General features: G+C 40.4%; 1 protein-coding gene across 3 annotated transcripts in view; it reads left to right on the top strand.

Moving 5' to 3' along the window:
• The window catches only part of LOC145456587 (uncharacterized), a 32794-nt gene that overhangs the window by 11761 nt on the left and 5348 nt on the right, over positions 1-15685 (top strand). For 2 of the 3 annotated variants that reach the window (XM_080334723.1, XM_080334722.1), the window contains 3 exons: positions 3997-4563; positions 5967-6062; positions 12420-12516. In XM_080334723.1, coding sequence (XP_080190849.1) covers positions 3997-4563; positions 5967-6062; positions 12420-12516 — 760 coding nt within the window. The remainder of the gene's footprint in view (positions 1-3996; positions 4564-5966; positions 6063-12419; positions 12517-15685) is intronic. The other variant, XM_080334724.1, reaches the window with a different exon arrangement.

Below are 15685 nucleotides of genomic sequence, written 5' to 3'. Positions count from 1 at the left end.
GAGTTGATATAATATTGACTATATTTTGCATACGGTAACGTCCATGTTCACGAGCCCAGTACCAAAAGCCCCTCTGATAAAAATTTAATATCAAGGTTTTTTCGATTCATTATAAATTTTGTCTAACGAAGCAATCAAGACTGGTGCAATGTTATCAGCTACATCGGAGAGAGAGAGAGAGAGAGAGAGAGTTTGTTCAATTCATCAACCATGAAACAGAAAGCACCTTTGATAATGAAATCAGAGGAACATTCATTAGCCAAACTGAGATAAGACGGATTAACTGGGAGACCACCAGATATGAATGATGTCTTCAAGGCCAAAGTAACCCGTATATATATTTGGATGTAATAAAATCAATGTCTTCTCTCAACTAAGATGCCACATACAAGCAAAGAAACCAATGCAAAAACAAGTAAATATAAGAGAGCACCATTAAAACAAAGGAGTTTGAATGAGTCCAGATTTCAGCTTAAACCAGTTGTAAAGTAGCAGAATTTCCATTGATTTCTAGCTTAAACTATAAATTGCTATCCATCGGCATGCTTAGGTCACTGAAAGAAACCAAGTGGAAGGAGTGGGAAAGGTATGGCGGGATTATTCACCCAATAACATCTTCATTAATTTGGTTCTGTATTCAGATCGATCAAACAAGGTTTAGAAAACGTCAGATGAATTTAAAAAGTAAATTACTGCAGCAACTTGATAAAGCTTTCTTCTAATATATTTCACCATGATATTGATGGGCAATAGTCTCACTATAGTATTTTTTCTTTTTTCACTAGCGCAACACCCGATCTCGGGGTCTAAAAATTTTAAAAGGTTATCGTTGGTTAACATCTCAGAAAGTCAAAACCAAAATGACTTAATTCAGATCATATGCATGGGATTTTGGATTGGCAACTTCAACAAATGCATTACGGTACTATCGGTGTTGTACATGGAAACACTATATCATGCGCGTATTAGCTAGATGCATCCTCTATAGAACTAAAAAACAATTTGTATATGAATCAGAGCTGAGTGTGGAGTCGGTAAATTTTACCACCAACTCCGACTCTGACTCCACACATTTTCAATATACCGACTCCGACTCCTAAATCTTTAAACGTACCGACTCCGACTCCCAAGTCTTCAAACGTACCGACTCCGGCTCCGACTCAACTATTTTCTTGAGAGAACTCCGACTCCAACAGTATTACCAATTTACTTCGAAAATTGTATGCCACAGTGACGTTTAAGGGTGGAGCCCAATTCTTCTCCTCAACTAAGTAATGCTCAAATGCGTATCTCCACTCAACGAAGTATAGATCTATACTCAGCGTTGAGTGCGCGATAAATTCTCGCTAATCAGTTACTGTAATTTTCCAAGTATAGTACGCCCCCATGTATAATACGCACCCTTGAAATGGCATGCAAATTCTGGGAAAAAGCCTGTAGGCTACCCATGTATAGTACGCACCCTGCATTCGCAGTACATGAATAGCTGTGTTTTAGTACGCGATGTTGTTCTGTTTTGCGATGTCACTGTCGAGCAATCATGACATAACCATCGCTAATCATTATGCAATTAACGGCTTTGTCTCTAAACGATAGTACAGAGCAGCCAAAGCCTGCGAGGCCGGCGACGCAACATTTTGCGCACGAGGTCAGATGCGATTGCTCAGGCCAACGGTTATGTCGTGCACACCATGCCTGTTGGAGGTGCGACTGATTACGCAAGCGATTATATTTTGCGCACATGACCTGTCGATGAATTAGCGAGGATTGTGGCGCGCGTGTTCAGCAATCAATGAATGACCTAATTTCGCTCGCGTGCAAACGGCAAACCAACTCAGCAGGAGATTGAGTGCTGTGCAGACGACTCTCGTTAATTGGCAACACGCTTTTTGCTAATTGGTAGCGCGTTACACTAATATTACGAATTACTGGGCACGATGGCTGAAAGTGATGCGCGATTGGAAACAAACATGAAGAAAGGTGTGATTTCAAGTTTTTTATCGAGGAAGATTTTTTTCAAGCTTGTTGTTCCCATGTATAATACGCACCCCCCGATTTTAGGACAAAAAATCGTGAAAATTTTGCGGATTATACATGGAAAATTACGGTACGTATCGATTTCCAGACGTCCTTTTTTCAAAAGTGCGTTGCCATATTTTTTTAGCCTTGACCCAGACACGTTTGGACGATTTTGTCATGACAACGAGACGCTTTCCTCGTTATTTCGTCACAAAACCTAGTACGTAGACGCCGATCTCACTGATTTACCTCATCCAGATCCTTTCAAGATGGCCCAGTAGAAATAATGGTAATTCTTGAAGTTCCCAGAACATTCCTTTGTCCCACAGAAGTATATTTGCAAGATGCTACAAACCCATTAGAAATTTATAAAGATAAGTCTCACAGCAGGCGGCAACGTAAGTGCAGGCCTCAAACAACAAAAGAATGCATCGATATCGTGTAAATAAATTGAAAATCGACATTTCTTCAGGGTTTCTTTCCAATTGAAGCTCCTCTATGCACGATTGACTTAGCTCCTCTACGATTAAACTTTGCCATATCCACCCTACATTTTCTCCCTGATATATTCGTCATTTCTTGTTTCCAAAAGCGTATTGCTGCTCTGTTGGCGAGAGTCTTGTTTGAATATTGAAAGGCCTGAAGGTATAGTGACTCCATCCCAACACTGATATCACCAAGAACTCTATCAGTTCAGGTTCAAGATAAGATGCCGCATCTACTTAAATTGTGGGAGGAGCATTCGTAAAGTACCGGCAGCGTGAAATTTAATAGCTAGAAGCGACTCAAAACTTGTCGGTTTTGCTTGATGATCGCCCTTTGTCGCCATTTCTGTATCTATAAATTTCAAAAGGCAGTTGACATGACTTTTGTTGGAATAAAATCCACCCAAGCGCCATCTCACTCATTCACTCAACCGAACTTGACGCTAGCGCATTTGAGAAAGTAGAAGTTATGGTACCATTACGGTATACCGAGATGCCGTACGAAAATAAGTCGAAAGGGTACAGAAGAGAATTACAAATACAATTATAAACACAAAATCCACCCAAGCGCCACTGATTTCATATGCTCAGCAGAACCTCACATCATGAAATAGCGGCGATTCACCTATACGACAATACCGGTACTCCGGTATTTTTCGGTTGTTGCTTGCAGTTGGCTTCTGGCTAGTGAAAATTGACACTTAAGTCTGGTGGTGCGCTGACTTAAATTTGAGTGCCAATTCGAATGCATTTGAGTGAGAGTATACTTTTTGGCGTGAGATGAGTAACGAAAGCGTTGCTGAGTAGAGAATCGCCACTCGGCGGAGAAATTGGGCTTTGCCCTAAGTTACTATCATATAAACATTAAACATATGCAAACACATAATCAACGACGGCATGTAAAATTGTTTCATCGTGGCACAGCTCAAATTATTCACTATGCAATTAACATGAAAGAATGCCTATCTTAATATCCTTCCTTTTTCATATTTTATACATTTTCATAACATGGACTCTCTAATATCTCTCTAATATTGATGGTCGACTCGGATTTCAGGAATCAAATCGTGGTACCTATTCCTATTCAGGCAAAATTGATGATATTTTTGCAGATCGCATTACAATTAGCATCCAATGAATAGAGATCTCATCTACCAAATGGTGAGCTCCCGGTTTTAGACATATTGATATGTCTTTTTGTAATGAATTGATGATGTGGTAAAGAAGAAGCGCCAAGCCATATTCAAGTCTGGGAGCCTCTCCGAGCTGATCAGGAAATGATTTGACGAGTAATTCGTTACAAACCCTCAAAGACCTTGGACAGAAATGTCACCATTCCTGCTATTAAGATCTTATAATTCATACTGACACTTTCAAGACCTACTGGTGTAATTCAATTACTACGCTTTTAATTTACAAAATGACCATCTCTACGCCTACTTCATTTATTTAACCTTTGTTAATATGTTGGATTCATTCATTATAACTGCAGAAACAACTACTACTACTACTACTACTACTACGACAACAACAACTACACCAGAACCAACGACTGTTGAGCCAACAACAGATGAACCAACCACGATTCCTTTGACAACCATAGAGCCGACCACTGTTGCGCTGACGACAACTGAGCCTACTACAATTCCAATGACAACTATAGAGCCCACAACAAGTGAACCTACCACGATTCCTCCAACAACCATAGAGCCGACCACTGTTGCCCTGACGACAACCGAGCCTGCTACAATTCCAATGACAACTATAGAGCCGACAACAAGTGAACCTACCACGATTCCTCCAACAACCATTGAGCCCACAACAACTGAACCTACTATGATTCCAACGACAACTATAGAGTCAACTGATGTTGCGCAGACAACAACCGAGTCCACTAAACCACCTGTAACATCGGTAGAGCCTACTGCTGCGTGGCCCGGTACTGCTACTAACATATTGACCAAGCATACAACAATACCAAAGACGACGACGCGCCCAAGTTCGCTAACCACAGATGCGCCGACAACGACAGTGGATACTGTGACAATACAATCTGAAGGTGAGGAAATTTGTCATTTTATGAGTGGAGGTATGGGTTCATCTCATATGAAGCCATCAGAAATTTTGAATGTTTTTACCAAGTGTTATATCTCAATTCCTACCATAGCGAAGAACATTTGCTGCAAGACATGCACCCAGTGGAGACCGGATGCACATTAACAGCTTGCGCGCCTTTTTCTTTGCCTCATTATTTCTCCATATGCAGTTGGCGTTATATGCTTATAATATAATATATCTTCTACGGGAATAGTCTGTCCCTGGGTTGCAGCCAAGTCATAAGGTTCGAAGTCGCAAGTCAATCTCACTTTTATAGTATTGACTCGAGTCAAGTCGAGTCATTTCCAATTCATCACAGAGTCAAGTCTGAGCCCAAGTAAGCTAGTAGAGGGTAGAGTCCGAGTCAGTGTTATGACTCGGGTTCACTGTTGAGTTGCCAGTTCAATCCACTTTTTTCAACTCTTCTCGAGTGATATAGAATGACTTGCAGTAATTTCCCTCAGTCTTAACAGTTTCTGGCCCTATTTTCCAAGTATCAGGACTGTTAGATGAAATACTAATCATGTGGTAACTTTACTATTCTTCGAAGTTACAATGAAATGCTTGTCTTGGCCTTCCTAAATGGTACATGACCAGGTACTGACGCCTATATACCAGACATTGGGTGATTACTTCATGAATGTAATCCATTGCGATTACGATTACTTCTGAATCGCGCGATTACGATTACAGCAAAATCAGAAAGTAGTCGATTACGATTACATTGGAAAAGTAATCACGATTACATTAATTTTGCTTCTTTGAATTATTCTCAGAAGATATATTGGATGAGCGGTTTTCAACTAACTCCTATGATTTTTATCAAGTGTCCTCACTTCCGGATTCCAAAGTATGGTAACCCTACATAAGTTACTATTTGAAACTAGGCAGAGTGATGATTATTATCCTGTTGCGAGGTAGTGGCGTCTTGAGTGTATTGATAACCTGATCTACAGCATGGCGGGTGTTCTTGCAATCACATTGCAATGTACATCGAATATCTATTTCCCACGTGTGGAATGTGGATGCTTGTTACGCAATGACAAGCAAAGCTAATACTTCTGACGAAATAATAAGCAGTGGCGTTTAAAAATCAGTCGTTTGTGATATCACTAACATGGTATAATATCTCTTCCTTGTTCAGGAATGTTCAGTTTATGTCGTAGTCCTTGTACAAATAAAAAGTAATTGTCCTTTCGCAAAGAAATCTATTAGATATGTGAAGTAGTCGATTACGATTACGATTACTTCAGATTTTTTTCGAATGTAATCGATTGCGATTATGATTACTTGAAAATGCTGTAATCGTCGTAATCGATTACGATTACTAATCGCGATTACCCCATGTCTGCTTTATACCGACAGAGCACACAACAATACCCAAGACTACTACAGCACCGAGTTTGTTAACTACTTTTACCCCAACAACAATGGTAGAAACCGGGACACTGATATTTCAAGGTGAGGAAATTTTTTATTTTATTAGAGGCATGAGATCATTTCCTAATAAACCACCAGAAATTTTAAATGTTGCTACCAATAGCAACTGATTTTTAGGCGTTTCGCAATGTGTCAGATCAGTGATTGTTAAAGTGGGCACCAGCACCCCTGGGCTGCGTGGGCGCACATCCTAGCCATGAAATGAGAAATCCAGGGAGGCTGGTTATAAATTGGGCGGTAGGGTGGAACTGAGAACAAATTTGGGGTCTGTCTGTCGAAGGATGCTGTTTAGTAGTGTTGAAATGATTGATGTATAAAGCAGCAAAATGTGCAGTGAAATAATGCAAAATTGATTCACTCAAGGCAGTTTCGGTCGTTCCCGCCATTGGTATATTGTTATTTAGAAATGTTGATTCGCCCATCAATGGTCAATGGATATATTCAGCAGTCAACACAATCACTATGTGATTCATTAAATATAGTGTAATGCTTATTGCTGTGTGGCATTATGATATGCTTGATTGAGCCTGGCGATGGGCTCCTGTTATTGTTTTCGGTAGCAGACATGCATGTGGGCTGCTGAAGGTAAACACTTGAGTTCAACCTGTTAAGGTGTCTGTCTAGTAGTCACTCTTGCAGCTAGAAGTTAGGTAATAATGCTATGTGGTGGCAGCTGTGGGATTCGAACCCACACCATCGAAATGACTGGTGACACTGCACAGCGACGTGTGGTGACTTTCAAGAGAAATAGTGTAAGCTCATATTAAACTGTTAGAACATTGGGTTGATGTTTATGTTAAGATTTCTTCATCCAAAAGTAGATTAGTTCAGTTTTGAAAATTGTTCTTATCGGGGATCTCATCCTTTGGATTTCAGTACATAAAAATATATTGAAATATGAGGATTCAATCCGAGTCAAGCCAAATACTGGACAATCATCAACTGACCGGTGATTCAATTTTACCTGTCTATAACTAACGTTACCGTAATATTGATGACTCACTTGTAGGCTGTTATATTTGACTCACCTAATATTTGCAATTAGCATTTTATGGATTCTATTCATCCGCTTGAAATTTCTGTCGGGAGGGGGATAAGTACTTCTATCGTAACAAAATCACATCATACTTGGTCACATTTAGCTGTTACGGTGTGCTGAGATCGTTTTGAAAAAATTAGGTATTGGGAACAGAATAGTATGCGCTCGAACCACATGCTATGATTACATTGTTCCCAGGAGTGCTCCGAAAACATTTAATAATACGTTATCACTACGACAATTATTTTTTTACATTGCAAAAAAGTCAAAATTTTGTCTAAATTGTAGGGTTAGGTCAAAAAATAGGTGAAATTGTTCACAAAGTCAAAGTTTTTTGCAAGCTGCATTTTGTTGGTGTCGTAGAGGTTGCACTGTCGGTGAACTTTATTTTTGACATTTTACACTTTGTAGCCTACGTTGCGCGCATATACTTTTGAAGAGCTTCTTTGAGGTACAGAACTTTAATATACAATTGAATGGTATATTCATATTGAAATGAACCCGAATATTTTCGGCTGACACTCGTCAGGGGTTATCGTCAGCAACTAGTAGAGAATTGAAAAGAACATTGTATAGGTATCAACAATCGTATCACAAAATACAGCAAGGAACGAACGTGGCATCAATCACTTAGTTAGCCAGCATTTGGTAGTAATGTAAGTCCAAGCAAGGAGAACATAATCAACCTATCAGACCATGAGCCAAGTCCGACTGAAGAATTCGTTTTATCCCATTGGCTTCATTTTTGCCTGCCACCGACCGCTATCAAGAATGAGGAGGTATTTACGGAATTTGAAGTTCTCCTCGGCCAATTAAAACACCATGAACCTAAATCAGACGAGGATATACCTGCTCTTAAAGCTCAGTTATCAGATTTGGCACATTCGTATTGTGGATGCCCGGTCGACAAGGCGGATTTCCTGATGAACAGGGAGTGTTTCCTTGCCATCAAAGCATTACGATCCAACCCTGAAATTCACATCACCAAACCAGACTAGGATCAGGTGTTGTCATTCTGAACAAAGCTGACTACATTTCGAAAATGGAATCAATATTGCATGACAAAACCAAATTTATCTCGCTCACCTAAAATTGAAAGACTACTGGCAAACCGTTTGCTGACCTTTAAGAAAAACGATGTCTTAACGGCAGAAACATACAGTGCCATCAGAGCAACGGGAGCGCAAAGACCACGCATGTATGGACTGCCAAACTCACACAGCCAATGTTCCAGTGAGACCTATACTTTCCATGATCGGTTCTGCTCAACATCAGTTGGCAAAATGGCTTATTGCCATTATGGAACCTGTTCGGGAATTGTACGGTACGGAATGTGTTCGCGATTCTTTCACGTTCGCTGGTGAAATACGAAACCTGGATTTGCCAAATCCAGACGTGTTTCTGAGTCTTTTAATGAACGTTCCACTGCAAGGGACTATTGATATTTGTGCCAACGCGCTGTACGGTGGTAAGGTACCACCACCATCAATCCCATGTTTAACTTTTACAAGCGTCAACCTGTTCCGTTGGGTTCAGCTTTAACGAGGTTATGTTTAGACAAATAGACAGCGTGAGGGTGGGTTGTCCCCTGGGACCTATTTTGGCTAACATTTTCGTAGGATATTATGAGTGCGAGCTTCTCTCCCAGCGTGAGTCCGTTAAACCACTACTGTACCACCGCTATGTAGATGATAGTTTTGTCATATTCAGGAATGAGTGGAGTGTGATCAATTTCTCATTCGCTTAAACTCGCTTCACCCGGCCTTGCAATTCACAAATTGAAAAAGAACGCAATAACTCATTATCATTTCTAGACGTTTTAGTCGAAAAGCGCAATAGCAACAAATTTGAAACGTCTGTCTTCAGGAAACCGACATTCACAGGCCAATACCTCAACATTTAGTCCTCAACACAGAAAAATTAACCTCATAGGCACCCTCGTTCATGGAGCGTTGATGATATGTTCGGGTAAAAAACTGAGTTTAGAACTTGACAACGTCCGAAAAATCTTACTTGATAACGGTTACCCTGAACATGTCATCAGCCGCGACCTAACATCGACCTCGCCCTCCGCCACATGCCACCTCATTTTGTCGCTTGCGTCTTATATTCTCTGCATTACTTTTCATTCAGTGTACATACCTCTTATTTACTTCGCCTAGGCTAAGGTGGGTGTCTGATCTTAATGGCTACTTCAAGTTGTTTCGACACCTTCCTATCTTTTCATTGTATCGCAGTCTTGTGATGTTTTGAAACGATGAAAATATTAATAAACCTGATTGATTGATTGATATAGAGGAAATTAACGCAATTCAACGCAGAAAAATCAACAGCCCACCGAACGAACAATAAAAGATGTTTATATCCATCTACCATGGATTGGTCCCACTACTACCCGCTTACGCAGCTGCTCCCTTCAACACGCAAAGACGTGCTTCCTGCACTTCAAGTAATGTAGTGTTCTAATATAAGTGCGACTTTGATTGTCGCTACGTGGGAAGAAAGTCAAAGCGTCTGCAGGAACGCATAAACCAGCATGTCCGCAGATTTATCAGAACACGTGCATCACGCTCGGTGAAAAGCTCATCCCTAACTCATCCACTCAAGCTTGATGCTGAGTGATCAAAGGCCATTAATTCTGCAATCGGCAAACATCTATTGGATAATCCGATTTGTGCAAATAATTATTGTGACGACAGATTTCGCGTTATTGGGAGGGGCCGTCCATTTGTGCGCCTTGGAGTCGACTTTAATCAAAATACACCAGCTGAAACTCTGTCAACAGAAGAAGTTCGTGTACCACCTGGGAATAGTGGATTGAACGCCTTCTCATTCGAAATTTCATGCTGGTGACCAATGTTCCCTCTAATTTTTGATGAGTCTGCGCACACTCACCAACTCACTGCGCAGACCCTTGGATAACAGTGCGTAACGACTAAAAAAAAGGTCATCACTTCGGATTTTTTGTGCGCAACTTAGATTTTCTGTGCACAGAGACAGTGTCAGTACTGCGCATTTGCGCACGTGCGCAGCTTAGAGGGAGCATTGCTTGTGACATCATATTTTGTGATACGATTGTTGATATACAATGTTCTTTCCAATTCTCTAGTTGCTGACGATTACCCCTGACGAGTGTCAGCTGAAAATATTCGGGTTCATATCAATATGAATATACTATTCAATAGCATATACTTTTGTAGATGGCCCATTGTCTACTCATTGTAAATCATATATCGTCCAATGAAACAAATAAGCTGACATGGCATTGTGATCGACACCAGAGCTTTAAAACCGGAGCCCCGGAGCCGTGCATTTTCAGCAGAGCTGGAGCTCTACATAAAATTCAAGAGGAGCCGGAGCTGGAGCCGGTTGTATGAACAGTAGCTCCGGCTCCGATGCATTTCATTGTCTCCTTACTGAATTGGACGAGCAAATGCACGTTCTTCGTGGATAGTTTTTTAATCGTAGGGCCAAATTGGATAGTGTGTCATTGTTTTTGCCTATGAATTGAAATTCATACAAGCGCACGACCGTTTACTCCAGTAACGATTTGCGAACGTAAATAGGGATATGCATCGAATCAGCCCAGATCGCCATTATTGTCTGCATAGCTTACAGTTGCCGCGATGCGAGCTAGTCAATGCGGTGTCCGGGCCCTGCCCTGGTGCTGAATTATAAGATGGCATTAGTGATTGGAGGCGCGCTTTCCAATTTCTAAACAATTTTGTGCATTCATTCTTGTCTACTTGATACATTCGTATTCTTGAATTGTCGCCCAATGTCACTTGCGAGCATGCAGTATAATTGGTTACTGACTTGTGCAGTGCACGACGTTGAATTAAGTTCTCAAATATTGATGCACCACCAGCTTGTCAGTGGCACTAATTTCGAGTTCATTCGATTCGTTTGAAGGGGAAACTTCTATACTCCACTACACTTGATCGACGACAGACAGACTGGTAACGAGCGCACCAATATCGAATTTGAAGCCATTGCATATATTTTGTAAAAAGTGGATTTCTGCTGATAAGGTCGCTCATTTCTGCAGTTACATCTGAACCAATCGAACCATTTCAAGATGAAATTAGCTGTATGTCTGGATATTAATGAGTGTAGTACCTGCATTAAAACATCACGTCACTGTTTTAATGCTGCATTGTGTGTACAGTGTGCATGCATTGGCATGGAATAAGTTGTGTTCTCGTACGGATATGACGTCATCGACAGACGACACAAAGTAATTATTACGTTACAGGACTTTGCATACCCCCACAAAATGCTGGTTCCTTGCGACGGCTACAACCGAACCATAGTTGCCGGAGCTGGAGCGGTGGTATCAATGAGCTCCTGAGCTAATTTATCATAGAAGAGAGCTCCAGAGCCCAACTGGTTCAGTTTGAAATTTACGATTGCTCCAAAGCCCTGATCGATACACTTAAAAATGAGTCAAATTTCTAGTAGATCCGAAGTTTTTACAAGCGCATGACGATATCTCAAATCTGAATATGAAACTTGACAGTGTGGAGGTTTTTATAGCACAGTGGTTATCAATATATGGGTGGATCGCGAGATGTTCACGAAACTCTGATTTGGGTTGCGGTCTAAAATGTGCAACGTAGACAACATTGTCGGTATGAAGCAACACATACGTTACATGCGTAACTAGCACTCTAGCAGTATACACTGAACTTCGATGCTGCTGAATGTTTTTTGTCTATTATTGCCAAGCTACTTCGTATGGACAGGCAATTCCAACCAGAAATCTAGAAAAGTACAAAAATTTCAACATCAAGTGCAATAGTGTCAGAATTTATATTTTTGGAGCAAAATTTTCCGTTCTTAGGTTAAAAATAATCGCCCTAGTCATCACGCAAATTTTGGAAATGTATGGGCATTTCAGTGTTTTTTCATCCTGTTTGTAAGAGGGAGTCCCAGTTCAGGTAAAATCTTAGTGGCAATAAACGGGAACCAGCATGGCAAATTATCATGATAATGCAAAGCAGATCAATGCATACATAATTATCAATGAGATAGCGTACTTGCGTCATCATGTTTTTCGCAATTGTAGGTGAGTATTCTGAGAACGCCAATTTCAGACAGATTTTCGAGAGGTTTTCAGTAGGGATTCATGATCTTAATGAACGAGGATATTGCTTCACGCAAATACGTTGACACAAAAACACGTCATTTCCTTGCCACCAACCAGTAAAATTCGATATGTGTTTCATAAAACCAAGATTTTGTAATGAAATCTCAAACAGATAGCACAACTGAGTGGGGTAACATTGCTTCAACTTCAATTGATATACCGGTGTTTAATTATCCTCTTTGTTCATCAGAAGACGCACTAGGAGCTACAGCTCAAGTTTCTCTTATTATGGGACCAATACTTTTCTTATGCCTGCTTGCTCTGCTTTGGGTTCTCATGAGAAAGAGGTGAGATTACAAAATGTCTTCTATGATTCTATGCATTGCATCTACTGAGAGTGATCGCAATTTTTTTGTCTGTTATGGTGCAGCCTCACCAAATCAAACGTCCGCTAACTAAGGAACATGGTAATGATACTTTTGGATCCATGCATTTGACTCGATAGTTGCAAAGTCTGGATTTTCTTTGACCTTAAAAGCCTAGGACAGTGGTTCCCAACCGGGGGGGGGGGCATATTGTGTCTGGAGATAGATACACTGGATTCACAAGGTTTTTAGATTTTTATGGTATAGAACTGTTAAGTAGAAATTAGTTCTTTACAATTGTCTGTTTCTTTGGCGGATTTCAAGCTAGGTATATGTTTAAATGCCTTCCGTAGCTATTACACCCCCTGATAAAGTGAGGCTCACGAGACGATTTCGTTGGGTCTGCGACAACCTCTCGACCAAATTGCTACTAAGCAGGAAAACGTCAAGCCGAATTCAGCACAAGGCCTCTAGTGAAATTGTTTAACTTTTTAAGCCAACAAATGAGCTAACGTGAAAAACATACCGTACCAAATTAATCGATTTAACTCAAGTCCATAGCAAGCGGACTTGGTGATTTATTTTTCGTCAGCGGCTACCCGATCGGTCAAAAACAGGTCAAATTTGACTCAGACATGGGGTGATTACTTCATGAATGTAATCGATTGCGATTACGATTACTTCTGTATCACGCGATTACGATTACGATTACAGCAAAATTTCGAAGTATTCGATTACGATTACGATTACATTGGAAAAGTAATCACTATTACTCACGATTACATTCATTTTGCTTCTTAGAACTTATATTTCGAGATATATTGGATGACAATATAACAATTGCAATGATAGGGCCTCATGAGAGAGCATTTTCCTACTTAAATGTGACGTCATTTGTTTGTTACATCACAATATACCCATTGCCCAACTTTATAGCTCTCGCACCCAGCGATTTCCATTCTAATCAGGGCGCAACCCGAACCTCCCAATTGGATGTATGGCGAGCTCGAAGGGGACCCAGAATAATTTCGTAAATCATCTTATTTTGTAGAGAAATAATGGATTAAAAAAATTATTCGCGATTTAATGTCTCTAGATATGAAGAAGAAATGTGAAGAAATGACATTGTTTCTGTGCGTCTCACGAAAAACGTTTTTCTTTAGTTTAGTCTGCTACGTTTGGGTGACTCCAATATCTTTTGACTACATAGCAGACGGGAGGTCACGAATTAACAACATGCAACAAAGTACTTTGATAACGGGCCCTACCGAATATGTTATAATTAATAATTGCGTGCCAAAATTTTCGAAGACACCAGCTCCCTCAGCTCTGCCGGTAAATCTGACCTCGTGTGCTGAGAGAGGATCAAAAGAGATAAAATGTTTATGCAATTACCATTATTATTGATGAAATTCAGTCATGATTTTGAAGATAAATTCGCAATTCCCGTGACAACAACAATTACACAGCGAATCCACATCGCATCAAACGTGTCTTCACTTCAAGTTGGTGTGAAAAGGCCGGTCGAAAAATGGGGTCTGGGGGTGACGAAGTCCTGTTTCGCTTCTGATTCTAGCTACATCTTATGCTAACATGGTGTATAAGCTGATGGCTATGGATGCAGATCCAAATGTTGAATAAAGAATTGCGAAAAAACGATGGGTGCCTGTTATATTGCGAGATGCCGTTACGAATAACGGCAAACAACAGCTCGGTTATGATTTCCATCAGCATTCGTTGATTTTTAATGCTTCGATGTGGAAATCGTAATGTTTCATTTGACGAGTACAAAATGACAAATCTTTGTCAGCTGTACGCTGTACCTATACGCAGGCCTACTCCTCGCCAAGCAGCAACGTTTAAACTGCGTCTAGCCAAGCATAAACAAACATGGATACAATCGTTACTATTTGAAACTAGGCTGAGTGGTGATTAGTACTACGCTGCGAGGTAGTTGCGTCTCGAGTGAATTGATGACCTGATATATACGACACGCTGCCGGTGGTTCTTATTACAATCACACTACTACTTTTACATTGTACAATTGTAGATTGTACATTGTAAAACTTACGTACATCGAATATCTATTTACTACGTGTGGAAAATTCGTTGCGCAATAACGAGCAAAGCTAATACTTGTGAGCTGTGACGTAATAATGAGGAGTGGCGTCTTTGACGTCTTTGCTATCAATAACATGGTATAATATCGCACTCTTACTTGTTCACTAGGGTTGTCCATAATTTGGAAAATCTCAAAAAAGATGCGTATCCATGTCTCATTCTGTAGATTATTGATAAAAAAACATCAATGAACCTGCAATAAGCTCATAGGAAAGTCGTTAACATTTGTCTAAATGAGTTTGAAAGTAGCTGCCTTAGAGTGGGCGTGTTAGCGACCATAGAACGGCGAGAAGACTAGTAATCACGAAATCATGTCTCTTCATTGGTTAATCAGCTATGCTTGAATGGTCACGACCACAGCGGCTTGCTGATTATGTGCTTGTACTAGTTCAAGAAGTTCGCTAACGACAATGATTCTGTAAGCGCATTGTACGTTGGTGATTTAATAATAAACTGAGACATCTGGTCATTGAATGTTTTAGTGTTAAAACTAAGTACCGATAGCTTTAGTGCAACAATAACCCATTGCAGGCATGACAGAGGTGAAACAGCGAATTTATTGTGAACTTATAGAAGTAAGTATAGACACCAGAAATAGCCTACATATCTGATATGCTTGAGATCACACTAAGTGATCCTGTTTTTCTGGGTGCAGGTAAGGTATATTAGACATCGCCAAACTGGTGCAGCATACCATGTGATATGGATTCTGGACACAATCCTGTATGCTCAGAAGATATGTGGGCCGACCAGGTAGCTTACATTGGATTTCTGAAGAAGAGTGTAACTACCACACCGCTTCAATACATCATTTTTATGTCCATGTCTGGTTTGATTCAAGCATTAGTCGTCATGCAGCCGGTAATGATCTAAGATTCATTAAGGACATGCTAAGCAATGCAAGCAAACTGTCTTTTTGCTGGTCCTACCAGCATAGTCTGTGCTCATCTTTAGACCTCTTTTCGCGGCATCATTGAAGACTTTGACAGCACTTGCGGGTATGATTCATTATGCTGCAATAATCTGACAA

Source organism: Botryllus schlosseri, chromosome 14 (genome assembly GCF_051294905.1).
Source record: "Botryllus schlosseri isolate E-star chromosome 14, Bs_hap1, whole genome shotgun sequence".
In the NCBI taxonomy this organism is placed as follows: Eukaryota; Metazoa; Chordata; class Ascidiacea; order Stolidobranchia; family Styelidae; genus Botryllus; species Botryllus schlosseri.
Note: the sequence above shows the minus strand (reverse complement) of the source record. Positions and strands in the feature narration are given on the sequence as shown.